Source organism: Leucopleurus acutus, assembly GCF_964270905.1.
Source record: "Leucopleurus acutus genome assembly, chromosome: 2".
Classification (NCBI taxonomy): domain Eukaryota; kingdom Metazoa; phylum Chordata; class Mammalia; order Artiodactyla; family Delphinidae; genus Leucopleurus; species Leucopleurus acutus.
The window spans coordinates 4,968,473-4,995,010 of record NC_139143.1 but is presented as its reverse complement, the minus strand read 5'-3'; the positions used below and the strand labels follow the sequence as shown (position 1 = coordinate 4,995,010).

The window sequence follows — 26,538 nt, the reverse complement described above, 5'->3', positions numbered from 1 at the left end:
GCCAGCAAATGTTTGTGTGTTTCTTTTCTGAATATAAATTTATTTATTTATTTATTTATGTTTGGCTGCTTTGGGTCTTCGTTGCTGCACGTGGGCTTTCTCTAGTTGCGACGAGGGGGGGCTACTCTTCGTTGTGGTGCCTGGGCTACTCATTGTGGTGGCCTCTCTTGTTGTGGAGCGCGGGCTCTAGGCGCGTGGGCTTCGGTAATTGCAACGCGCGTGCTCAGTAGTTGTGGCACACAGGCTCCGCGGCACGTGGGATGTGGGATCTTCCCCGAGCAGGGCTCGAACGCATGTCCCCTGCATTAGCAGGAGGATTCTTAACCACTGTACCACCAGGGAAGTCTCTGTTTGTGTGTATCTGAAGTGGCACATTGATGATTATTTTCCTTTCTTTTTGCTTCATTATTAGACGTATGTCGAAGAAAGAAAATAATGACTGTTCCATTAACTAAATAGCAGCAATTGGGTCACATTAGTAGCTCTTGATTTTTTTTTTTTTTTATAGCCTCAGTTCTACTGTTTTCTCCTCAGTGTTAGCAACCCAAGGGAGGTTGCTGGCAAACAGAAGAGTTTGAATACATTCTTCCTTTTATTTATATCTTGAGCTATAAGGAGATTGATATAATGCTATATCTTGCAGCATATGAGTATCCAAGAAGGGCCGTTCTGCGGCGAGAAATGCTCTCATCTTCCATCTGTTCTCCTAATAAAACCTTTAAATCATTCTGACTTGGGGGTCAGGCTGCTTAAGATGCTTCGATTAAACCATTCTTTTTTTCTCCCCCCCCCCCCCCATTTTATTCCTCCATCTCTGACGGCACTTTGCAGCCTCATCTGTCTTAGGATGTTTTATTAGCTTTACACCTATTTCATTCACTGCTGCGAAGACCCTGGGCTTCAGTCTCCAGCCCAGGTTCTGGGTCCCCTCCCCATGCCTCCTTTTCTGTTTCCCTCTGAGGATAGCAGCCCCCAGGAAGCCTTTTCCTTGCAGGGGAAAGCTGGTCAGTGAAATGGAAGGCTGGCTTTACCCAGAGCTGACCCTCAGCTTTTTCTCCCAGCAGAATCTGAATGGTTCTTCAACATCTCAGAGGTCTGCCTTTGTCTCTGCCCGTGGCCCTCAATGAGGGTTTTTTCTAAAGCTTTCTAAACATCTTAAGCAGCAAAAAGACTCTGGTGCCTTCTCCCATATTTGATTCAAAACAAAACACCTTCTAAGCTGTAAAATGAGTGAAAAGAAGCCCATTAAGTCTCTAATGTGCCGCGTGTTCATTTTATGTCAAATAGTAAGTCGTTTCCCGAAACTGTCGGCGGTTTTGGTGTCCCAGTGTTTCTGATGTTCCTGACTCTGGCTCCCTCAGCAACACTGCCCCGGGGCCCTCCTTGGACGTAAAGAGCAGTGTCTGTGGCCTGGTGTTGCCCTCTCCAGGAACTATTTGGAGGAGAACAGGAGAAGGGATCAGCATTGTGACAGAGGAGGCAGTCAGTCTTTCCAGAAAGGTTTATGGACTCCTGGGGGCCACTTTCCTTTCCACTCTTAGGTCAATGAGCAGCCAGCTAGCTCCACGTTTCCCACTAGACTTGAAGATTACCATAGACATCTTCTGGGTGGGAGCTGTACGGGGCTTTTTCAGCAGTCCCAAGAGGAAAACCAGAAGGCAATGGAGTGGAGAAGGCCAACTTTCTGGAGACACAAGAGAAGAAGGAAAGCAAAGAGAAGAGTTCTATTTGCTTTTTGCAAGTTCACTTTGAGGCTCCCCCCAGTCCCCGCCCCCTCCTAAGGCAGTGTTTTGAGAAAGCCCCTTGGCAGATGGGAATAAGGTAAGGGATGCCTCCCTCCTAGAGGCAGCTCTTTCCTTCTCCCAGTGCAGCTCCTGCAGTGCTGAACTGGCCTAAGACGGGAGGACCCTTGCGTGGGACTTTGTGACTCTTCCTGGCAGAACTTCTAGGCTTCCTGGCGACAACAGCCGAGGAGCCGCCGCTGGGGTGTGGGCGGGGAGGGGGACGCTCTTACTCTTTCCTGCCTCTGGAGCCGGGGAGCCGAGGTCTGAAGTTCTCGGCCGCAGTTCTGGGTAGATGCTCGTGAACCACACGTCGGGGATGGCAGCGGCGGGTGCTCCCACATTACACACAATACGGCCACATAAATGGGCCTCGCTGCAAGAACTTCAGGTTCTATTGTATTCGCACCTTGTAAAGTAAAAAGTCAGGTTTCTTACTGGGTGGGTGTGTGTACAAATACACGTGGATACCGAGAAATAGACTTCCCAGTTTAAATCAACTCCGCTGCTACTCCACTTTTAAGGTTTTTGCAGAGTCCTGCCGCCGCAAGGCAGGCACCATAAATCAAGGGAGATTGATTTCTAGATTGTTTCTAATACTGAAAGACCCAAGGGGAAGCTGGGGGGTCTTGTGCGGTGTTTAGCAGGGTGGAGGGCGGGGATACGTTCCTGCCGTGGTGGTTCTTCCTTTCGCGGGGAAGGCCCTGCCCTGGGCCGTTCTCCCAGCAGGTGGATTACGTGCACATTCCCCCCTCTTCCAAAAGCCACACCGACCCCATCGATTTTGCAGAGCAAGGAAGGGAAGAGCTTTCCCGCCCCCCCAGTGCAACCTGGGGCTCCCACACCGGTGTGGGTGTCTTTGGACCAGAAGGGCCTGGAGAAGGGGGGATGCTCCCCGGACGCGGCACGGGTCTTTGTTCCCCGCAGGGCGCCGTGTCCTAAGGCGACCGCAAGTCTTTCCCGCGCGCCCGGATCCACCGCCGGAGGCCAGCGGGGTCTCCAGACAAGGCTGGGGAAGGGGGCCCACGACCTGGCAAACGGCCATCGGCATGTCGCCTTCCCCTGAGCACTTTGAGGCCTCACGGTCCCCGCCTTTCCCCGAAGGAGCCCCCCTCCCCCCACCTGCCCACTGCCTGTCAACACCTGCCTTTTCATTTTCTTTACATTCGAGCAAAGGCTTGAGGTGTGGACGGGACGTCTGACCGTGAAGGAGGATTAAAACTCGGTGCTCTTTTTTACTACCCTGCAACAATTAAAAGGTACTTCTGGGTGCCAGAAGTATCCCCTCCCTCAGGAAAAAAAGAAAGATGTTTAAGTGTGTGTGTGTGTTTGTGTGTGTGTGTGTGTGTGTGTTGGCACCCTCTTGCGCGCCTCTGGAGAGCTCGATCTCTGCGAAAATGTCGTGGAAGAACTCGCAACTGACTCTTGCCCACCCAGGCCCGCGGGATGCCCTGCAGAGCGCCCAAGCCCCGCACTGGCTGATGCTCGCCCCTACAAACGGTTTCCAGGTCGGGCTCCTGGCCCAGAACCTCCAGACTTACGCCCCACCATCCTCCTGAGACCGTGGGTGTAAAAGAGAGTAAAAACTCAGAATCATGGGCTCTGGGAGGATTGGAAGATTTCTGGCGATAGCATCTTCCCATCCGAAATTTGTATTCTGAAGTGTGAGCTTCTGTGTGCGCTTCAGTGCGCGCACGCGCACCTCTGCCTCTGTGTGTGTGTGTGTGTGTGTGTGTGTGTGTGTGTGTGTGTGTGTGTGTGTGTGTGTGTGTGTGTGTGTAGAATGCATGTTTTTATCAAATACCTAAAACGGTTCGTGACCCCAAAGAGGATTAAACCCACTGCTTTGGACACAGATGAGCGGGAGCAACTGAAGGTCTTCGGGTCGGTGTCGCCGTCCATCCATTCGACGGCCTAGGCAGCAAGCGGAGGAGCTGAACCTGGGAGGCTTGTCCGCTCCCTGGCTGGGAACACGAACCGAGATAGGGGGGATTCTCGAGGACAGAAAGAGCTAAAGAGGACGGGTTGGGAAGGGGAACGTCGGGGGTGAGGGGAACTTAGAAGGTAAACTAGTAGGAATAGGTGGCTGGTGGGACTGGCTAAGTGCAACCAAGGGTTCCGGTAGAAAGAGGGACTCTACCGGGGTGCTCTGAGCTACATTCCGGGACGTGGGACGGAAAGAGAAAGCCTGAGGGCTTTGATTCGCGGCTCCTGCTGGATCCCTTGCCAGCCCTAAGCTGTGGGCAGAGCTTGCGGGGCGGGCGAAGGGGTGGGTCTACCCCTGCACAGTCCCACGGGCCCCCGTCCCGGGCAGTGGTCTCCTGCGGCTCGCTGATGTGCGGGATCCCCCAGCCCCCTGCGCGCTCGGCCCGCGCCCTGCGGAGGAGCCCCTGCTGTAGCCCAGGGGTTGAGGGGCAGGAAGGGAACGCGGCAGCCCCACCCGGACCCGCACCGTGGAGCGGCCAGTCTCTCTGCTCACACCCCTTCCGCATCCGCGCTGGAGCCTCCCAGAGATCCCCCCGCCCCCATCTCTGAGCGCGAGGGGCGCACCGGGTGGGCGAGTAGGTAAATAATTGGCCAGAGGCCAGGCTTCCCGGTTCTCTCTCCGTTCCCCGCGGCCTGACTGCGCCCCTGGTTGCTGGGGCGACGCAGCCCCTCGGGAAGCCGAGACCAGGTAACCGGGCCCCCGTCCCGTCCAGGTGCGGGAGTCTGTCTGTGCCCCCGCGAACTCTCGTTTCCCAGGGTTTGAGTTAGTTTTCTCCCGGCTGGATCTCCATCCCCGCCTCCTAGCCAGAGCCGGGCTGCAGAGATACCTCGGGCCCTCGCGCTGACCCGGCCGAGAACGCCACCCTCGAGCGCAGAACGCACCCCAAAGTGTTGGGTTGCTGGCGCCAAGCCCGGGAGCGCAGAGAGGAAAGGGAGGACGGCGAGGGAAAGGCGGGGAGGTGACGGGTGAGCAATCAGTGGCTTAGCCCAGCTCCCTGCAGGAGCTACCGCCCGCTCACCGTCTATGCAGGCACCAGCTGGCAGCAGCATCTTTGAGGTAGCAGCACCTGGAAGGCCAGGGCCGGATGGAGACCTGGGAGCCCAGGGCGCGCCGCGGGACTCCAGCCCTCCCGCTGCGCCCAAGGCTCATGATGCTCTCGGCTTTATGAGGTTCCCAAACGGCCGAGTCCTCCATTAACACCTTCCCTGATTACTGAGAGGCTGGAAGGGCTGAACGCGGCCTCAGAGCTTGTCTCCCTGCACTGGTCCGCGTCTGTGTCCTCTGCCCACCCCTTTCTCCTCCTCTTCCCGGTCTGGAAGCATAAATAGAAAATAAAAGACAGGTGGAGGGAGCTGCGGGTCAGAGGTGAGGGATTCGGGTCAATTCCGACGGCGGGGGAGAGAGACAGGGAGAGAGAGGGAGAGAGGGAGAGAGGGAGAGAGGGGGGGAGAGAGAGAGAGAGAGAGAGAGAGAGAGAGAACCATCCACCCACCCAGCCACCGGTTGACTTTTTTATTTGGATTAACAGAGGACCCCTTGGCGAGATCTGGGGACTGGCTCGCACCTCTGGCCGCCGCCTCCCGCCCTCCCTCGCCGAGGACCGGGTTCTTGGGCGGGAACGTCTGGACCTCAAGGTAAGATCCCGATGGGGGTTGTCTGTCCGGAGCAGTTTTCCGCCCTCGGCGTGAGCCCGACCGCCCGGCTCCCGGGAGCGCTCCGGGCACCTACCGGAGGCTGCCCGGCTTCCCTCGAGGCCTCTCGGTGCCCGAGGCCGCGGCGGGAGGAGCAGATGGGACGCGCCCCCCGGGGGTGGGAGGCGCTCGGAGCCCCGGGCCGCACCTCGGAGCTGATGCGCTCGTTTCTCCGCGGTGCAGCCACCATCGCTGAGTGACCCACGCCAGCTCTCAGAATGCTGAACGGCACCACTCTAGAGGCAGGTGAGTTACACGCCAGGCTCTTTCTCTTGCCCTTTCTCTTAGGCCGGAGCATATATTGCGCGGGTGTGTGAGTGTGTGTGTGCACGCGCGTGTGCACGCCTTCACCGGGTGGGAAGAAGAGGGGTTTGTGTTTGTCTTAGAAATTAAACCGCGAACCGTAGGCTCTAAGATACATGGTCTCGTTCCGAGTCTCCTGACAGCATTCCTGAAATCCGCGTTCCCCTCCTCTTTCCTTTCTCTCGAAGGTCTCAGTTACTCAGGGCGGAGGCGCTGGGGGCGGAGGTCACGGTGCCACTAAGCCGCGAGGTGTCCGGGCGCGAGGGATGCGCTCCGGGTCCTTCGCGGAGCTGCTGGGGGCGTCTCCTCACTGGAAGGGATGGGGCGGGGACGGGGGCAGGAAGACGTCGCTTCTCACCCATTAGGGCTTAACTGGAAACTGGTTTCACCCCCTCTGTTGGCTCAACCTGACCCGCGCGTAGCCGTTTCTGCGGGCGATCTCCGCGGACGCGGGGGTGGCGAGGGGCGGGGGGAGGCTCCCTTTATTCCTGCGGCTGCTGCGGGCCCGCCGCGGCAAACCCCAGGTAAAAGACCTTCAGATTTCAAAAGCGCGGTCTCCGCCACCGGCCGGCCGTCCCTTGGAGAAGAACCCAGGGGCGTTGGAGGCAGAGGTTTGAAGGGAGCGCGCAGCGGGCCGGAGGCCTCGCGGGGCTAGGGGGATGCGTGGACACAGGGCGCACCCGAGGGCAGGGCCCGGCGCGCCGGCCGCGCGGAACGGGCTCCCGGCTGAGGTGCGCAGCGGCCCGCCCGCGGGGCTCCCTCTCCTCGCGCTGGAGCTCGCGCACCCCGGCGCCGCTCAGCCCGTTCCCATCCCGGCTGGGGGGAGGCCTCCCTCCTAGTAGGACTGAATCCGAGGGGCGCCCTGGCAGCGGCGCCAGTCTGGATCGGCCACCCTCGGTGTACACAGTTTCCCTGCGCCCACGGACGGAGAAGGGCCGGCTTGCCTCCGGGCTATGCTCTGGCCTCCCGCCCAGCGCAGACCCCGAGGCATCCAGGGCTGGTTGCGCGGCTCCAAGCCCCAGGACGGCGCCGACTCTCCCGGACCCTGGGATGCTCAGGACGGCACCCAAAGACGGACACCGCTCCAAGAGCTGCACCTTTCAGACCAAGGAGGCGCCTCAACTAGCTTAATTGGGTCAGGCGGAAAGGCGACCTCTGCCCTTTTAAGGGCAAACTCGGGGCACAGGATCTTGGCCTACAAAATTCAGGTCTGAAGAGACCTTGAGTCGCTTATTCTCTCAGTCGAGGCAGGGTTTCCCCTTGGGACCCTAAAGCCTCCGTTGCCGCTTGATCAAGCCTCGCGTTCCCTTTGCTTCCCTCTCCACCCCTCTGGGGAGGGAGTGGGAACCCGGGACCAGGCTGCCGCCCTAGCGGAGATTCTGAGGCCCTGACCCTCAATCCCGACTCCTTTGCCCCCGATCCTAGCCGCCCGCTTTCCTCAAAGCGGCCGCTGTAAGTGGCTGGGTGGCTGGTGGAGCAGAAAGGCAAGAGCGGACGAAGTGGGCTCCGTCGTGACGGAGGGCAGTCCCTGGCCAAGGTTCTGCCGCCCTGTTCCAAATAGAGCTTTGAGTTTAGAGGGGAGACTCGAGATGCCCCTCCGGGCCGCGGGGGTAGGGGTCCCTGCACCTGTCCCATTGAGAGATGCGGGGACTCAGCCCCAGGAACTGGCGGGTGCGGAGCACTTGAGGGTCATTCGGCGGGCCCCGGGCCCCAGCAGCTCTTCTGGAGACAGGAAAGAAGGCAGAGCCACCAAGACGCTCTCCTTAAAGTGCTTTGAGAGTGGTGGGCTGGGGGACACTCTTAGGCCATCTCCCCGAGGCTGCAAGACAAAAAGGTTAGGACGTCCCAGGGCACGCGCCCAATTCTTGGAGAAAATATCCTCTGCTCCCATGGGCTTCCTTTTTCAGGAACTGTGAGAGGAGACAGGGCTGGAACGACGGGGAGGGATTTCCGATCTCCCCAGAACTAAGGAGGACCTCCCGAACTCCAGCAGCCCCCCTGCCCCACCCCTAGCTCTCTGCAATCTTCCTGCACTGGCTGAGAAGGAAGAATCCTAGCAGTTCTCATCTTTATGGGAAGTAGCAAATCCCACCCAGCACAGGAACTTGCAACCCGAGTTTTATAAGAAAAAGCAGGGATAGCTGGGCTCCAACCTGGAAGCTGATGGCAGGAGGTCCTCTGCCCTGCCTGTACCCGATTCACAATGAACAAATCTGTGTGCAGCGGCTGAAGGAAGGACCGAAGGATTGGTGGGCTCACAGGACTTCTGTGCCTGGCTTCCCTGGAGACTTCACAAAGTTCTGGCTTTTTCTTGGAGTTGTTTGTTAAGCTCTCACTTAATGAAGTCTCCGAAGTTTCAGCCCTTGCAAGGAGGCAGTGGTGTTCTTGGGTTCTTTGTTGTTTTTGCTGAGCAGGACCGAAATCCAACAATAGCCAAACCCACTTCTGAACATCCACATGGGGGGGGGGGGCGGCGGCAGGGGGAGTTAGCCTAGAAACTAGACAAAGCGGGTCCCTGGATTGAGGTCCCATATTTACTTTTTCCTTGGAGCCTCCTTGGGTTAATTGACTGATGTTCTTCTCAAAGACCCCTCCTCTTCCTACCCCCCCCTCCCCAGTCCCAGTCACCGCCTTGTGGGAAGGCAGTCTGCCCCTTTGTGAGAGGACCTGCTGTCTCTGAAAGAGCTGCTGCCCCCAGCCTCGGCGTTTGTGCACGTGGGTTTGAAAAGCTCATTGATTTCCATCCAAAGGGGCTAATTACATTACTTACAGTAAATAGCAGCCCTGCTGTCCAGTAGGGCTGCCAAAGTGAGGGGAGGTCTCCAGCTTAGTTCACTTGATTGGCTTCATTTCTGTGTGAAATTGTGTTTTATGAGCTGTATTCTGGCACCCGGAGGACCGTAACAGCGTCCAGTCTGCAAATAACATTATTTTTGACCCAGAGAAAAGAGTAAGGGGGAAGCAGTGGAGTCTTGAGTTTCGTGGTACAGGTGACTCCAGCAGCTTCAGAAGGTGATGCTTTGGGGCAGGAAGTCAGGATCTGCACCATTCTTCTCTTCCTTCCTTTCCTTTCTACTCCCTCTCTCATTTCCTTCCTCCCCCATGCTCTTCCTTTCTCCCTCCCTCCCTCCCTCCCTCCCTCCCTTCCTTCTTTCCTTCCCTCCTCCCTCCCTCCCTCCCTCTCTTCTTCCCTCTCTCCCTCTATCTTTCTAGATTTGGCCACCGTTCCATGTCGGGCTCCTCCCGAGGGAAGCGAGTGCGCCACCGGGGGACTCCTCCAGGTGTCCGGGACGTGCCGGGGAGAAACGGGCGGTCCCGGGAAAGCCGACGGGACGCGGTGGGAAACAGGCGGCCAGAGGGAGGACGGCGCAGAGCAGAGCGCAGCCGGGGCTTCCTCCTCTCGGCTCAGAGCTGGGTCGGTTCCTGCCGCCCCCGCTCTCCGCTTCGGGCCCCTAGGGGGCTTCTGGTGGTTTGAATGAATCGACAATATCAGAGTATTGTGGACACTTTTTAATAGGGCCGAGGAGGGGCCGCCGCTCACGGGAACAGAGGGAGACAGAACAATCCTGCCTCTTGTGAGGCGCGGGGCTGCCATTCTGCTTGTCGGCTCTCACCTTCCCCTCCTTCACGGCGAGAAGCCCCCTTCACATCCTCCTAAATGTGTGGCGCGTCCAGATTTACGAGCCCCCAGTCCAGCCTGGGCAGTGGGACGCGCGCCCGGTCCCGGGGGGCGGCGCCAAGTTCGCGCGAGTCCCCGAGTTGCTGCCACATTGACAAGTTTCATACGGGACACGGGACTCGCCATCGGTTTCCCTCCAAACCTGAACTGGATGAGAGACTACATCCCCCTGTGGTCACGGTTCAGTTGCACATCACGTCTCCAAGCCCACGGCCTTTCCCCTACACTGATTTGTCAAAGAAGAATCTTTTTGCCAGAAGTAAACTCCAGATACATAGGCTCTTCTAGCTCCTTTTCGCTTTGGGGGTTGCTTCAGTGCCTGCTGGGGTCGGGAGCCCTTGGGCAGGTGAAGCAACTCACTTTTAAAAAGTGAATTGAGGAAGAGGGGATGGGGAGGACAGGAATGTCTGTTCAATATTTACTTATTTGGGGTTCCCATAAGCTGGGGACCAGAAAGTCCACGAGGAGGAAACCTAAAGGTGGGAGCTGACATTCTGCATATCTTGAGCCGGGGTCTGATCTTGAACTTGGACCAAACAGGCCGTCTCTCTGCCTTCTGCGCCAGGGCGGGGACAATAAGGGCTCCTTTTTCCCTTTAAAACGTGATTGCTGGGAACTCTTGGAAGGGTGTGTGTGTGTGTGTGTGTGTGTGTGTGTGTGTGTGTGTGTGTGTGTGTGTGTGTGTGTGTGTTGGGGGGAAGTAAATGCCCCCTCCTACTGCCTCCCCCCTACCCCCCCCATGTTTGTCCCCACTTGCCCATCACCAGGGGGTTGAGAGGAGTGTGACAGGTCTTTGTTGTCTGAATAAAAATCCGTGGCAGCTCCGGGGAGAGAACTCCTCCTACTAAATTATCAAAAATGGGCTGGCTTTAGTCTCTTAACAAATTGGACACAGCTTCGGCGGCAGCAGCAGTCCCCAACCCAACCTACAGGCACTGGGAACTTGCAAGCAGCCAGGGACCGCTGAAAATAGCACTTCTTTTTCTTTCTTTGTGTTCAAAACTATTTTCTTTCTTCACCAGATTTTGTTTTCCTCCCCCCGCTGCAGTTGTTTCCCATTAGTAACTCGATCTCTCAGAGCAGTAAGATTCTCTAGCCTTCGCCTCCTTTCCCCTCCGCCCGTGTTTGTTTGTTTTCCGCACATCTCCTTCAGGGAGCCGCTGGGGCTTTTTCTCCCCCCTTCTTCTTTTTTCCTTTCCGAGCAGACCAATTTCCACTCCGTCTGCCTCTTTCTTTCTTCTTCCCTCTCGCCCCCTCGCCCTCTGTCCCCGAGCGTCTCCGCAGCCCCCCATCGCGCCGCCTCTGCGGTCCCTGCTTCTCCTTCCCTCGGATGAGCTGAGAGCCACGGGAGTGTGTATATGGAAATAGTGGGGTGCCGAGCAGAAGACAACTCGTGTCCTTTCCGCCCCCCAGCCATGCTCTTCCACGGGATCTCCGGAGGCCACATCCAAGGCATCATGGAGGAGATGGAGCGCAGATCCAAGACCGAGGCCCGCCTGGCCAAAGGCGCCCAGCTCAACGGCCGCGACGCGGTAAGGAAGGGCCGGCGCCGGCGGGAGCCGGGCGCCCGTGCGCGCGCGGGGCAGCCGAGCCGAGCCTCCCCGGCGGCCGACCGAGGATGGCGGCTCGTGGGGGCGTCCGCTCCAGGTTGGCGGGTGGCTTATCTCTGGTCCGCCTGGCTACAGGGTAAGAAAGGGCTCTTTTCCGATTTGAATTGTCTACGCTCCTGACACCCCGAGCTCGCTCCCCTCTGCCGCAGCTGGTCCCGGGAAAGCAGGGAGAACCGGGCGCGAGAGGATGGGGCGTCCTCTCCTCCGGACCTCAGATTCCCGGGCCCCTCCCCGGCGAGGATCGGCGGCCGGAGGGCGAGCTGGTGCGGGCCACGGGCTGCCGGCGCGCGGCCGAGCGTCCGGGCCGAGCTGAAGCCTGGTGACTCTAGTCCCTGGGTCTGGTGACCGGACATTTGGCGCGGACTAGAATGCGACTGGGCTCCCTCCAGCTCTCCGGATGCTCGGAACGTGGAACCTTCAAACCCCGCGAGTTTCGGGGTCTCTGGCAGCTCATCTGGGCCCTTTGAGTGAGACAGGACTGCGCTCAGCTCTCGGGCCGGGCGGGTATGGTGTGCAGGGGACTCTAATAGAAAATCCGGAGGAGTGGGGCAACTAGCCCAAGAGCGAGAACTTTCCAACCCTTAAACGCTGTGATCGACCACCTCTGTCGATTACATACGTAGGATAAAAGTCATGCCAGCTTAATAAAGAAAACCAATGAATAATCTATGTGCTCGCCTTTCCCACTTACGAGCCGGAGGAGGGAAACTACGAAAGTCTCCGGAAATGATTTCAGCTGAACATAGCTGTGTAGATCCTCAGGCATCACACCGGGAATTGTGGCTCAAACTAAGTCGGTAGACTGCCCTGGGCGGGTCAGCGGTATTTTGGGTCCACCAAGTAGCCGCGTTGGTGGATGTTTCTACATTTGCAAAATGAATTCAATGCAGGCCCTTGTCTGAATAAAGGGCGAAACTTTACTTTTCCAGGCCCGCCAGAGTTTCGTGGGGGAAGTCCAACCCATTTCTGCTAGTCCTGAGGGAAATGTACAGCGGTTAACTTCTATTTTCCCCCCTTTTGTGGCTACCCTGTTTAAAAACAAAAAGCAGTAATCCAAACCCGAATTTCACAGCGGGGCTGCGCTTGTTAAGACGAGGTGTCCCCATCCTTGCTGTGTCGTGGGGACGCAGGCGGGAAGCTTAATTTGGGCATTAAAAAGATTTTCAGGACAAAGATCTCCTGGGTATGTTGATGCCAGGGAAAGAGGGCCCCGTGCAGAGGGGATAACGGACCCTCCCCGGGAACAGGCACGGTACACCCTTACTAGGGGAAGGACCAATAACCCTTAAGATTGGAGAACAGCAAGATCTGTCAAATACATCCCGATCAAAACAATGTCGACCAAATTATGAGCACCAGTATAAAAACCTCTCCCTTCCTTTTAATTTCAACGTTGCTTATAAGGATTTAGAGAAATAGCAATGTAATAGTATTTGTTGAAAAAAACAGTATATGCTTGTTCAGATCGCCTTTCCATTCTCCAATAACAATTTCTGTTGTTTTATTTCGTGCGCACCGGAACCCACAATTTTTAACTTTTAATTATTCGAGTTTGGAAACATCCACCAAACTATAGTCCGTGCGCTCCTAGCCCTTTCGAAACAGGCTCTAAGTGGCCGGCGCGTGTTTTTAGGTTAAGTCCGGGAAGGACGCGGACGCCGCGTTCAGGCGGACGCAGTAGAAAGCGTGCGAGTCGCAGAGGGAAAAACTGCAAATGTTCCTCCGACGTTTGCCTTTGCGCAGGGGCCCCTGACCTTGCGGCGCTCGCCGAGGCCGAGGGCTGGCGCCGCGAAGGGTACCCGCGTGGGGCGGCCCCGCGCGCCCTCCTGACGCCGCGCGCGCTTCCTTGCAGGGGATGCCTCCGTTGAGCCCTGAGAAGCCCGCCCTGTGCGCCGGCTGCGGGGGCAAGATAGCCGACAGGTACTACCTGCTGGCCGTGGACAAGCAGTGGCACCTGAGGTGCCTGAAATGCTGTGAATGTAAGCTGGCCCTCGAGTCCGAGCTCACCTGCTTCGCCAAGGACGGTAGCATTTACTGCAAGGAGGACTACTACAGGTATTCCCACCCCTATCCCTTACGCCCTGGCACACCTGGAGGGGTCACCTGCCCGAGCCCCGGAGTCCCCTCCCTGTCCCCAGCCTTTGGTCCCTTGGGGGTACTCTTACCAGTCCCCAGACCAGAGAAGCCCACTGCGTGCGCCTTCAAGCTGCAGCATCCCCATCCCCGCCAGACGCGCGGGGAGGATGCGCGCGGATGGGGGCACCCAAGGTCCAGAGCTTGATCAGCGACTATCCCGCTCAGGGGGCGCTTGGCAGCTCGGCCGAGGGGATTGGGCAAATCTCGGAAGGGTAAATGAACGTTTCTCGGTCCACCGAGACGAAAGCGGTTTTTTTTTTTTTTTCCGTTTACTACGAACTAAGCAAGGCCCGTGCCTTGGAACTCAACTGGTGGCCGGGGCAGCAGCAACTGGTGGCAGGTTTTCGCGGGGTGGGGGTGGGGCGGGAACTCACGTAAAGGACCATGAAAAGGAGTGATCGCTGTCGCCGAAACCCAGGCCTCTCAGTTCCGAGATGCCGTTCCCGCTGGTTGGAACCTGTCCGCCAGCCTCGAGAGACGCCGGAGAGTCAAGTCGCCGGCAGCTTGTTTATTGATTCTTCCCAGGTCTGCTTTTGGACTGGGGACGCGAGTGTTGTGCAGGGACTCGACTCCGCTCTCGGCTGAGGCAAGAAAAGTGGTTAAAAAAGAATTAGCTTCCCTCTGCAAAACTGTCCTTTTTCTTCCAGGGCCGTGTCTGAATGCTTTCAGGCACGCTCACGCTTCCATAAATAGTAACACCCTTCGTTTGTATGTTTTGTAATCGAGGAAACGTTTTCACTTGACATCGCAATGTAATATTCTTAACATAGTGTTGTGAGTTAGCCAGTGCAGGGTTTGTTTTTGGTTTTGTTTTTGCTTTTTGAAATTTTCACTTTACAGAGAAGAAAACGGAGGATCAGTTACCCGATTCTTCTGAATTTAATGCAAGTGTTCTTTGTCTTGTTCACCAGAGCAGGTCAATGAGCAAATAAAATTAATGTCCAAGTGGGCGTGGGTCCTCCCCTCCCGGACCCCTCCCAGGTCTCAGTCTTGGGCCACTGCTGACCATGCCCCAGGTGTCACAGTGGGAGGTGGTCCTGCCTTTGCCTCCACCAGCGCCCTGACTCGACTGTTTCCTTCCAGAAGGTTCTCTGTGCAGAGATGTGCCCGCTGCCACCTTGGCATCTCCGCCTCCGAGATGGTCATGCGCGCCCGAGACTCCGTCTACCACCTGAGCTGTTTCACCTGCTCCACCTGCAACAAGACCCTGACCACGGGCGATCATTTTGGCATGAAGGACAGCCTGGTGTACTGTCGCGCCCACTTCGAGACCCTCTTGCAAGGGGAGTATCCACCTCAGCTGAGCTACACCGAGCTGGCGGCCAAGAGCGGCGGCTTGGCCCTGCCTTACTTCAACGGCGCTGGCACCGTGCAGAAGGGGCGGCCCCGGAAGCGGAAGAGCCCCGCGCTGGGGGTGGACATCGTCAGTTACAACTCAGGTGGGCGCCCAGCCCCTCCCCAGTGCCCCTGTAGCCCTAACATCCTCTGCTCAGAGGAGAATTCTATCCAACTCCTTCCCGTCCAAGACCTGGCTGCAAGACCCTGCTTTCCTTAGCACGACCCGTTTCTCACTACAGCTCCCTTTCACTCAGAAAGAAGGGAGAGGTGGAGAGAGGGAAAGAGGGAGAGAAGAGGGGGAGGGAGAGGGAGAACAGGTGAGAGAGACCTTTCTGTAGTTTGGGGCAGAAAACACATTCATAAGGCTGCAATGACTTCCCCCAAACAGGCCAAGCCAAATCCTTGTTGCCCATTAGTTAATGAGCCCATTAGTTTCTGGCTCCCAGTTGGAGCAAAACAGCCCCAGGGCAATTCCTGAGTGGAGGCCAAATTATAGATCCTGGAGGAGGTTTCCCTAAATACTAAAAAAGAAAAAAAAAAAAAAAGTCTTTAGAGCCCAACCCCAGCCTGTCTAGAAAGGGCAGAGGCTGTGGTCACCAGCCCAGAGTTAATCAGGGAAACAGTTGGCAAGAGTGTTGAAATACCAAATCCCTGATCTTGGTGAAAAGCAGCTGTAGGGGCGGGAGTCACTCTCCACAGCTGAGCTGGCCTGCTCCTTCCCTGGGTCAGGGGACCTATCCAGCCAGCTCCTTCCCTGTGGGATAAACCATCCAGACACCCAGACCGCCCTGAAGACTGGAAGAACCTCCAGGTCAGGCCCTCTGAGGAGGCTTAGTGGTGTCACAGGCTGCTCTTCTGTCCTCCTCCAGCTTTCTCTCTTAATTCAAAACAAAATGCAGGCAACAGGCCAGAGAGCACGCTTTCCTCCTTGCTTTGGGAGGCGCACATGTTATCATTTATCAATCTCTCTCACTCACCGGTTTCTCATTGTTGGTAGCCCGCCCTCACCTGCAATCCCCCAGGTGAGGATGGTGACAGGCCCTGAGGACCACAGTCTAACTCCAAGAGGGATGGAAGCTCTTCTGGTGAGTCCCAGCCACTGGAAAAGAGGTTCCAGAAAGCCCTAGGATAACTTTGGGGCAACCTAAGGGTTGGTTTAGCTGCTCTGACGCCCTGTCCCCTGGCCTGGCCCCAGATGGAAACCTCAGCAGGCAGGAAACTCAGGCCAGGGGAGTCCATTCTATTGGGAAGGACCTTGGGGACCTCATGGTGGCAACCCCTGTCTGTTACCATGAGCACCCAGATACCAGCCAAAGGGTGGGCGCCCAGAGCACGGATCTTGCCTGTTTTTCTCTTCCAGTTCCCACGTGCCTGGTGTAGTGTGTGAGCCACTATGACTCAATGGTAAAGGGACACTGTCCCGTCAGATAAATGACTTGCCCAGGGTCACACAGCCAGTGTGTGCTAGAGGAATCTGGAGTCCTGCTCGGGCCCACAGCTTTCAGGGTCCCCGGAGGCTGAGTGGGCTCTGCCCAGCTCTCTCCTTGGCTTCCTCCTGGTTCTAGGGAGGTTTTCACAGAAAAGGCGCAGCGGGTAGTGTCCCAAGGAGCGGGGACCCAGCGTGACTGTACTGGTCCCAGGGGGTTCAAGCCCGGGTCACTGGGCAGAGGCGGAGGGCCGGCTGCCGGCTGAGACGCTGACCGGCTGGGTTGGTGTCGCACAGCGGGCGCACCCCTGGGTTTTGCCAACCCCCCGCCGGAGGTCGGGCTGCGCACTGCCCTTGCTGTGCCCGAGGCTGGGGCTCTGGTTTGGGGCCACGGTGCCCAGCGCGCTTACTTGGGCTCCTTTGATGCGTGGTCCCCGGGGCAGGCTGGGCAGGGCACTAATTGTTCTCTTTTAATAGAAGATGACATCGGAATCTCCAGCCACAGACCAAGGCCCTAATGCCCTAATTAGAGTGAGAGAGATTGACAGAGAGAGAGAGAGAGAGAGAGAGAGAGAGAGAGAGAGAGAGAGAGAGAGAGAGAGAAACTAGCCAGGCTTTTGGAGACAGGGAAGCCCTCAGCCCAGAGAAGGTCCAGAAGTGTGGGGAGATTTCTAGCCAAAGGTGGCAGAAGCCTGGGCTTTCGCTTGTTTATTTAACCTAATTAGCTACGTTTGATTTCGCCTTGATCTTACTTTACGTGAGAAAGATCCACAGAGCTTTAGGGTCAAGAAAACTGTGCTTCTCCGAGGAGAGCTAGAGAGTACACATTTATTTCTTAGAAAGAACGAAAATCTCTTTCCACTTAGGCCTTCAGTTTGCAAATTAGTGCTGCTACAAGGTTATGGAGAAAGTTGGTGCTCTCCTTCATCAAGGAGGGAAAAGTAAGGGAGGGGCCTCCCTGAACCCAGGGAGTTTGTAGATCACACCACCGCAGAGCCGGTGCCTCTTAATTAACATCCGCCTCCTCCCTTCTGGACTTTTCCCAGATACAAGCAAATAGCCTAGAGTTAAGATCAGGTGAAAATGATCTAGAGAAACTGGGTTAAAGATGCCTGACCAGAAATCCATCTGCCATTAAAAAAAAGTTTATGAATCCAACGTCAGTTTGTTATTATAAGACTAGCCAAAGAAACACTTCAGTGCATTAAAAACACGTTAAAGGGCAGACAGTAAAATGGACCCGCGGTTTTAGCTCATTATTTTAGCTTTCTTTGGAGCCATCTCTGCTTAAGTGTAAATCTCAGAAAAGACTAATGTTGATACTAAACACATCTAATTTATACACTGATATATTTTCAAACACATGTACACAGAATATGTTTATGATTCAGACTTCCAGAGATGGGAAGCTTGGCAAAGATCAGCGAGTGCTCGACATAAGGCAAACGCCTTTTCATGAGACTCTTCCTGATGTAGTTTGTAGCTCTTTGTGCAGATATCAGGCAGATATTTTAGAAAGAGACCTGCAAAGTTTATCTGGGATGCTGGATTGAAATGCAGCCCTCCAGGGTGAGAAGAGGATTTAGTCTGGGGCAGGTAGCTCTTGTTTGGGTAATTTAACATTAATTGAGAGACTAAATTTTTGCCACTTCGCCGAGTCTCCCTCCTTAGGGTCTTTATTGGCTTCCAAACTTCAAAAGCTGCCTGCAGTCGTTAAATTTGCCTGGCACTGACCCCTAGTGGTCTCCCAGGGATCAGTTTTCAGAAGGTTACACACCTGCAGAATAGAAACTCACTTCAGGATAGGGGACCATTCCATGAATGACCGGAGAATAAAATATTTAGATCTTCTAATTAACTTTATAGTGCCAGATGTGTACTTACAGGTGTATGTTTAAGACAGTCTTAAGAGAGTTATCATCTCATCTCCTAATTCGGGGGGAAGAAAACCCCTGTATCTTTAAAAGTAGACCCTGGGGAAACGCAATCACTTGCAAGTTTATGTGAGGCATTCATAGTGAAACACACGTAATTTAGGCCAACGCACTGCATTACTCTGTAGATGACATAGATTGCTCTATTAGTTCACATAATATAACTGATCACACAGTTTATCTGTTTATATTAATACCAGTTTAATACAGAGCTAACAATCTTTTGGCACAGTGAATTGTATTCTATGTGAAAACAAGTCCCATAACTGTGTTTAATACACTATAATTCTCTGCTGAGTTCTTAATCAGCAATAATGGATATAGAATGCATATTCAGAGAAGCAATTTTATCAAACCTGTCTATAATGTTTTTCATAAACTTCATTTAAAAGATGAATGAGTATATAGTTAGGATAGGAATCAAACCCATTTCTAAGAAATAATAACTTGGGTGGGGGTGGATGGTTAAGGGCATTACTTACGTACCAAGTTAAGTCTTCTACCTCAAGTGTAATATTCCATTTGATGTGCTATTCAGGAAGGGTTACACATCACTCACCTATGACAGAATTGAAATCTTACTTGAAGAAGCCTCCAATGACTCAGGTGTGCCTCTTTGACTGTTTTGGTGTGGTTTCATTTATAATCTGGTTGTGAAATATAGCTCAGTTTACTGGAGATAAGTACAGTTTTATAGTAGGTCATGAGATGCTGTTTCATCCATTTGAGGATACAAAAGTGCAATTCTGTAGACTATTTGAACTTGACATCTCTCCCCAGGGATGCAATAGGATAAAATGTAAAGCATATTCTCTCTCTTATTTCTGGGTACAAGTTACCCCTTCTGGTGGAGTTTAAGGAGCCTCTGTTCAACATTTGGCTGTATATATCTAACTTGCATTCCATTGCAAGTTGATTTGACTTTGCAGTTATAGTCACTCGTGATTTTACGGATGAACAAAGATTCAAAACCTTGATCGAATGCTCGTTGAGCTCCTGGCCCTGTGCATGACTTAGAGGACCCGATGGTGAACATGATAGAGCCTTTCTCTCCATGAACTCAATTGCTCTTTTGCCAAGTGTGCCCTCTTTATGGATTTCATGGAAATATGAACAAAGGAGACATTAGTCCATGCCTAGTCTTGTTACATTAGGGAGAATTTCTTAAGTGGATTTTGTGATGCAGCTGACTCTTGTTGATGACTATAAAACTACTGGGTTTCTGTATATATACTGATTTACTAAAAGTGTTTTTTAAAAAGTAATTGTAACCAGAGAATAGCAGGCAAATACTATTTTCTCAAGCAGAATGAAAGAGGTAATAGTAAGAGATGTCTCACTTCTTTCAAGATTCAGGTTTCTCCCCCCCATCTCCCCCAGGGAAATGACCAGGTTGACTTTAGATATTCTATTATAATGCACTAACATGCACGATGATCAGTGTGAATATATATGAGATAAACATCTGAAGTAAGGTTTAAAGGGAAAAAAAAAAAAAACCCTGCCATGCCCTTTAAGTTGCGAAGTTGTCTGAATCAGTAAATATTTAGCAAAATGTTTTCATTTTGTAATCATATTTCTTATGCAGAGCCAGTAGGTTTTTGGAAATGACCTCTTAAATGCACATCTTTACATCCTGGGGATAAGGACTTTGAGGCTTGTTTCAAAGGCTGGGTTGTTTTGCCCTCAGTGTTGAGGGAGCTGTGCAAGGGGGGTTGTGATGCCGCCCTCCTTCTGCCCTGCCAGCCAGGGACACAGCTCAACCCGCCTCCGTACCACGTGCCAGAGCAGACGGGGCCACGATCCTAGAGGGACGTCAGAGCCTCTGAACTGGGAGCTGTGGGGTGCGCTGCAGGCAAGAACCGAGGGAAGAAAAGTCTGTGCTCCTTCTCTTTCAGAAATATTTACTAAAATAACTACAAGGGAAAACTATTTTCATCCTGGTTAGCCCTACGCTAAGCAGTTATAGCTAAAAGCCCTCAAAAATAATTTTCCTACGGTTACATAAGAATCCTGCAAATTTGTATTTTCTAACTTCCCTCCCTTGTCCAGCCACTTTTTAACTTTTTCTGGAAACGTTCTAGGATTAGCAGAAAAGGCTAAAAATTGGAACACAGATTCTTCCTTCGTTGGGGGGCTCTCCCAGACCTTCAGATGTCAGAGAGCTGAAATTACTCGCTCGCGTTATCTTTCATGCCTTCAGAGAATACACCTCATCTCACAAATACAGACAAAACGTGGAGTCTCTAAAAACTGTGTGTGGAGCGGTGGTGTGCTGATACACATAAATATAGTAGAAAAGGGTTTTTTTCTTTTCCCTCTTGGAGAATATTTCTCTCCCTCCCACACTTACAGCTTATTCATCTTTTCAAGGTTTTCTAGCAACCATTAAGCCGGAGAGGGGATTTATCTAATCTTTTTCTTCTACCTAAACTTCGGGTGTGTCCACATGAACAGACTAGTTTGGAGGTCGTGGGCAATTAACCTCTTTCTTTTGTCTGGCTCCCACTCATAATTGGGTCGACAGCTTTTTCCACCGTTGTTGTCGTGTCGTGACATTATCATGCCACCTGCCATCTTCTCAGCTAACGCAGGACTTTCCACTGAGCCCCTGTTTGTCCACTGTGACTGCAACAGGTTGTAACGAGAATGAGGCCGACCATCTGGACCGAGATCAGCAGCCTTACCCGCCCTCGCAGAAGACCAAGCGCATGCGCACCTCCTTCAAGCATCACCAGCTCCGGACCATGAAATCCTACTTTGCCATCAACCACAACCCGGACGCCAAGGACCTCAAGCAGCTTGCTCAGAAAACAGGCCTGACCAAAAGAGTTTTGCAGGTAAGAAACCTCCATCGTTGGCTGTGTATACATCTTCCCCTTGCAGTAAAAATAGTTCTCTTCCCTGTTTGGAGTGATACGGCTATTTCCTGTACTGCTTCTCATTAGTCTACCTTAGTTAGCTCCCTAGAGGGTACTGAGAGGTACCCTGTCAGGTAACTCCCTCAGTTACTCTAGGTAACTCCCTAGAGAGTGTACTGAGATTTTGCAGGGGCTTTCCGGAGACTGCCCAAAGAGAGACGCAGGGTCTTCTAAGATGCAGCCACATTCTCCCTGCAGATGGACAGACGGGTGCACCAAAGCCAGTTCAGCTTGCCTAGCTGCTCTGCAAACGCGGGTGACGTTATCTGCACAAGCTGTGGCTTTGGAGACAACGTTCACATTAGGGTCAGTGCACAGACTTGGCGGGGGGACCTGCTGGCGCTGTCTTACTTCAGCACACTCTTGGCAGCCTCACTACCTGTTGTGAGCTTCCAAATTCAAGACGACCCTTTTTGTCAACTCCTGAAAAGCCACAAGTATGGTTAGTGTCTCGGCAACCACTTGGAGAAAGTATTTTCCCATTTTAACCAACCATATTTCACAACTAAATACCGGGAGTGAGATCTGCTGTCCAGCTGCTTTCCTAAACTCATCATGGTAAGAATATGTAACTAGAGACATGATAGTGGGTTGCTGTGGGTCACCTGTGATGCTCTTCCACTTTTCAGTGACAAATAGCAGGCATTTAAAATTCCACCCGCCAGTTTCCGGTTGCTTGGAGTCTGTGGCCCTCGGGGTTTTTCCTATGCAAGTAATACTTGCCATGTGTCAGACTCAAGAATAGGCTGAAATCTGTTTCAATGATGTTCATTTCATGCGAGTGATTCTTACTTTGTGAACCATTCCCTGACCTCGCCTGCCCTCATTCTCAAAAAGACAGTAGTTGAGGAATCAGGGTGTGTTTCCCCCTCTTCATCTCTGTGCCTTCATTTCCCCACGGTATCTCCACTTAAGCATCCGTAGCCCCCAAGCGGCAGTTGTTAATGCTGGGGCGGGGGCACACGTGCTGCTCAGAGGGTGTCCGTAGTCGTACTGGAATTACTCTGTTTTAAAAGAAAGCAAAAAAAAAAAAAAAAAAAAGGCCCTGCTTTCCCAAGAAAAATAAACAATTATATTTAAAAGAGAAACATATCCAAAAAAAAAAAAAAAAAAGAAGAAAAAAAGGAAAGAGAGAGAGAAAAAAAAGAAGTATAAAAATAAACATCGGTAAAGAAATCCATTGGGATTGGTTTGCAGGTTTGGTTCCAAAACGCACGAGCCAAATTCAGAAGGAACCTTTTGCGGCAGGAGAATGGGGGTGTTGATAAAGCTGATGGCACGTCGCTTCCGGCCCCGCCCTCAGCAGACAGCGGCGCGCTCAGTCCACCCGGCACTGCGACCACTTTAACAGACCTGACCAATCCCACTATCACTGTAGTGACAGCCGTGACCTCTAACATGGACAGCCGCGAATCCGGAAGCCCCTCGCAAACTACCTTAACGAACCTTTTCTAACATTGGTGTTTTTTTTTTTTTAAATTCTTCCTCTTCTTTTTATTATTATTCTAATGATTATTTTATTATTTACAAGACTTTTTTTTTTTTTTCCCCTAACCCACAAGATACTTGGGAAATAAAAACAACAGCTTGGTGTGTAGCCTCTGCAGCCACTTGGCAAATGAGTTTACAGTATTGTCTCCTTTACAAAGTGTATTTTTTTTTGGTCTACAAAGTGTATTTGGATTTAAAAAAAATTAATTAGATCTTTCAGTCGGTAAGGGGAGTTTGGGAATCATTCTAATAAGTGCCTCTTAAAATTGTATGTTACTTATTTCCAGAATCTCGAAGAAAAAAAAAAGAGTGGTATTATGATGGGCAAATAATCATATTCCCGGTTATATAATTAGGTTAATAAAGAATCAGATAATTATTAAAATTATTTTTTTAATCTTGCAATTGTACGTGTACTTACGGAATTTTGAAAATTTCATATTGTCTTTTTTAAAATGGAAAAAACATGTTTTGATTATTCCTTTTTTTTTTTTTTACAATTAAGGAATATGATTAAACAAGAGCATTAAGGATAGCAAATCTAAATATTAAGGATTAATTAGGTGGGAAATCTAACCAGGAATGTGACTCTTTTTTTCTCTTAGGGTGTACATCCCAACAAAACTTTCTTATTAGTTAGTTATTGCTTTTCAACATTTGAAAAATACTTAAACCTCCTGTGTATCCATAAAAATTCCAAACAGAATTTGAAATTCTATACTTTTAACCTCCTCAAGCTAAAAATGATAGTTATAAAACCATTCTTTCTAAATTATTTTTTTCCCAGGGAAAATGGAAATAAGCAAAATATAATTTTTTAAGAAGTTAAAAAAATCAGTATAATTTAATCAATAGCTCTTAATTGGCTTCAGCTGTACCATGATATTGTATCTGGCATTCTATACAAATAATGTTTAAAAAAACAACTTAGTAACATGCTAGCAATGAGAATTCTTTGGTTTTGTTTTGCTTCATTTTACTTTGACACAGGTTGATGTATTTGTCAGAAAAAAAAATTTCTGACAGTAGAGATTTGAGGTTCTTAGTTTTAAAGTAGATAAACTCAGAAGCCTTGTGGATGCTGATCTGAATATATTTCCTAGTTTACAGTAGCATTTTTTTTCTTTTAATTTAAGCTAAAATCTTAATGGTCTGGGCAGTGGTGAATGTTCATCTATATGCTTCTGTTGTAGTTAAATACCAATTAGATTATGGATTTCCTAAAAAAAATAAAAATAAAAAAGAAGTCAAGATATATGTCTTGCTTTAGTGGATTGTTAAGAATAACTTTGCACATGTTCTCCACTTTTTTGGACCCCTTAAATCTCCTCTGGTGGTCGAAGTGGCTATTTAATAGATTTTAAAGGTGTCCTTCTGGCTGTATAAATGTGTGGTTACATATTGACAGTTCACTGCCCACATTAAAGTGCATTATTGTAACTTTTGCTCAGGGTCTTTAGAAAATTAGCACAGAAAGTAGCTTATTTTTTAAAAAAAGATGATGGAAGATAACACTGTAACAGAAGAAGGTGTGATTGCCATTATATATTTAGCAAGTGTGGTTATCATCTTATATGGAGCTTAAATCTTGACTTTTCATATTTCTATTACATTTTGGGCATTTACCACTAACCAGACCAAACAACCTTGGTAAGGCTGAGATCTTATTAATACACTTTTACAGGTAAAATATTGATACTTATAAATTTTGTTCTTTGACAGAACAATATATGGTACTATAGATCTACTTTATTAAGTAGACTAATTATAACTCAGTTCTCCTATGTGCCTTATGAGATAACTTGGAAGTAAGTTTGTGAAAAATCAGGATATATGTGTTGTTTGTTAAATTAACTGTTTTAAGCCCTTTTGACACCTCACTAGTTTTGTACTGTTTTACCTCTTATTTCTGAAACTCTTTTTATGGTGTATCCTGTTAGAGGGGACAAACATGTCATAGAAAGCAGTTGTGCACTCTTCCCAATATAGTTGATAAATTCAATAATCTTATATATTGAGCTTCGTGTTTATAGTACAGTAAGTGGTCTAGCAAAATTGTCCATGTTTCTTTGTTTATTGATAAATGCATTGTATAGAAACTATTTCCCCTAAATATTTATGGACCAAACAATTGTGATATATCCTATTAAATTTGTGTGAATAAACGATTTTGAATCTAAGGAGTTTTATTTCCCATTAGTTTTACTTAAGGCTTAACTGTACTAGTGTGTTTTCGATTGTCTATTTGTAAAAGCTATTAAAACGGTAATATGAAAAATTTTAGATATGCAAACATACAAATAGCTTTTAGATTTCCAAACTTCTGATTCATTTTAAATTACCATTGCATATGTAGTGTAATTCAACTTAGAATTACCTTTAAATATATTTTCCTACAATAAAAGTAATGCCCCACTGATTTGACTCAGCCTGATTTTTAGAATTAAAAAAAAGATAATTAGCAGATAAAGTAATTGCATGAAAAGAAACCTTAAATATGATTAAGTTTAATGTTAGGTCTATTGAGCACAAATGGATATTTGTAAATCTAAATAGAAATTGCAGACCCCTAAAAGCCAAGTTGCTCTGTAGTTAATAAATTGTCACTATGATTTTTTTCAGGGAGAACAAATCTTGGGGCATTACAGCCAAACATCCCGACGTTTGAAAATTCCCTAAAGTATTAAAAGAAGGGGAAAAGTTTGATCGGAAATCCACTGCAGTGAAGACAAAGACAATATTAGGTTATGATAATCATACATTTAAAAATCTATTGAGCCAAAAAAAGAGAGACAGAGAGAGAGAGAGAGAGAGAGAGAGAGAGAGAGAGAGAGAGAAAGAAAGAGAGAGAGAGACCGGGAGACTTAAATGTCATTTACTGAATGTTAACAAAACGTCTGTTCTTTATGATGTCTAACACAAATGGAGGCTTAAAATTATATGGTTTTAAACAAAATTAGATAAATCGTGTATAAATCAGAGCAACCAGGCAGTAATATGCCCACCCCATATTTGAAGAAAATTATTGAATAAAAAATTCCCACACATTTGTCAAGCACAGTAGTTGTAAAATAAAATCCAAAAAACGTTCATTTCACCTGCTTGCTAATGTGTATTAGTCCTCTCTGTTAATGGCATTTTCCAATTGTAAATTCAAAGAAAAGCTATCACTCATTTAAGAGTATAGGAATCAAAATCCAGTGATTTTAGTATTATTGTTTATTACTTCCTTTTTAAACAGAAATCTCTGCATGCACTTTTACATCTGTCACTTCTAGTGTACATCTCTGTATGATGACTTATCTTTGCTGTTTCTTGTATGATAAATAGCTTTCATTAATAAACATTTTATTTGATGGAAACATAGTTAACTTTATGTTAAACACACACTTTTGAAATTAATTTGGAACACTGTCTTAAAAGGCAGCACAATACATTTCCAACTTGTTATACTTAGGAAAAAGCCCAAATGATATAATGAGGTTAAATTCTGGTAATCTAGGATAAAATTATTTACTTGGTTTTTGACGTCTCATGACTTTTTATTAGTTGTATTCACTTGACACATGGACTAAAAATATTTTTTAAAAGAACAAAGAGAACCCAAATTACAACAAAAATAAACCTCAATATACTGTCATGTAAAATTTCAGCAACTTTTTTAGATAATTAGGGTATAATTTATAGATCCTCTGTAAGTTTACATGTTTGCTATGCAATGAGCAAATTTATTGAAAGTATACAAATATATTCTGAACTATGACAAGATCCAATCTTTGCATAGTTCAAACTACATATGATATCACAAACAAAAGAGCAAGTGGAAAGAAAAACAAATGTTTAGGAATGAGGTTTTTTAATTGTTAAGGGGATATTTGCAGACAGAATTTTTTTAACTATTCATATTTAGCTGTATATCCAAAGCATATGTTAAACAAATTAACATATAACTTTCCAGAAAAGTTTTCATTATGATGAAATTTTTATTATTATACAAATGAACCCTATGTAAATGATGTAACTTTTATGAATGATAGTGTAAATATTTCACTTACATGTATTCTCAGAATTTTGAATGTTTTCTTAAATGCTTTCGCTTCCTGAATACTAAAAAAGAAAAAAAATTTAAAAAAGAGAGAGCAACTTACTAATAAAAGAAAAAAAAACAATGCACCATGACAAGTAGACTATTTTGAGTGATCATGAAACATGTTGGTTTTGTCAGTAACTTGAATGTTTAT

The 26,538-nt window shown here is 49.6% G+C and overlaps 1 protein-coding gene across 4 annotated transcripts; it reads left to right on the top strand.

Annotated features, from left to right (window-relative positions):
• Positions 1-5,674: 5,674 nt before the first annotated feature.
• On the top strand, positions 5,675-24,976 carry LHX9 (LIM homeobox 9; the record flags this gene model as incomplete). 4 transcript variants are annotated; one of them, XM_082860884.1, is made up of 6 exons in its annotated part: positions 5,675-5,705; positions 10,855-10,973; positions 12,904-13,106; positions 14,271-14,626; positions 20,523-20,725; positions 22,004-22,959. In XM_082860884.1, the coding sequence occupies 6 exons, from the start codon at positions 5,678-5,680 to the stop codon at positions 22,259-22,261; spliced, it is 1,167 nt and encodes a 388-aa protein (XP_082717010.1). The 4 variants fall into 4 exon arrangements, with proteins under 4 accessions (XP_082717010.1, XP_082717009.1, XP_082717008.1 ...); XM_082860883.1 differs by lacking the exon at positions 22,004-22,959 and adding an exon at positions 24,920-24,976 and having other exon boundaries at positions 5,678-5,705; XM_082860882.1 differs by lacking the exons at positions 5,675-5,705; positions 22,004-22,959 and adding an exon at positions 24,920-24,976 and having other exon boundaries at positions 10,800-10,973.
• Between the last annotated feature and the right edge of the window lie 1,562 nt (positions 24,977-26,538).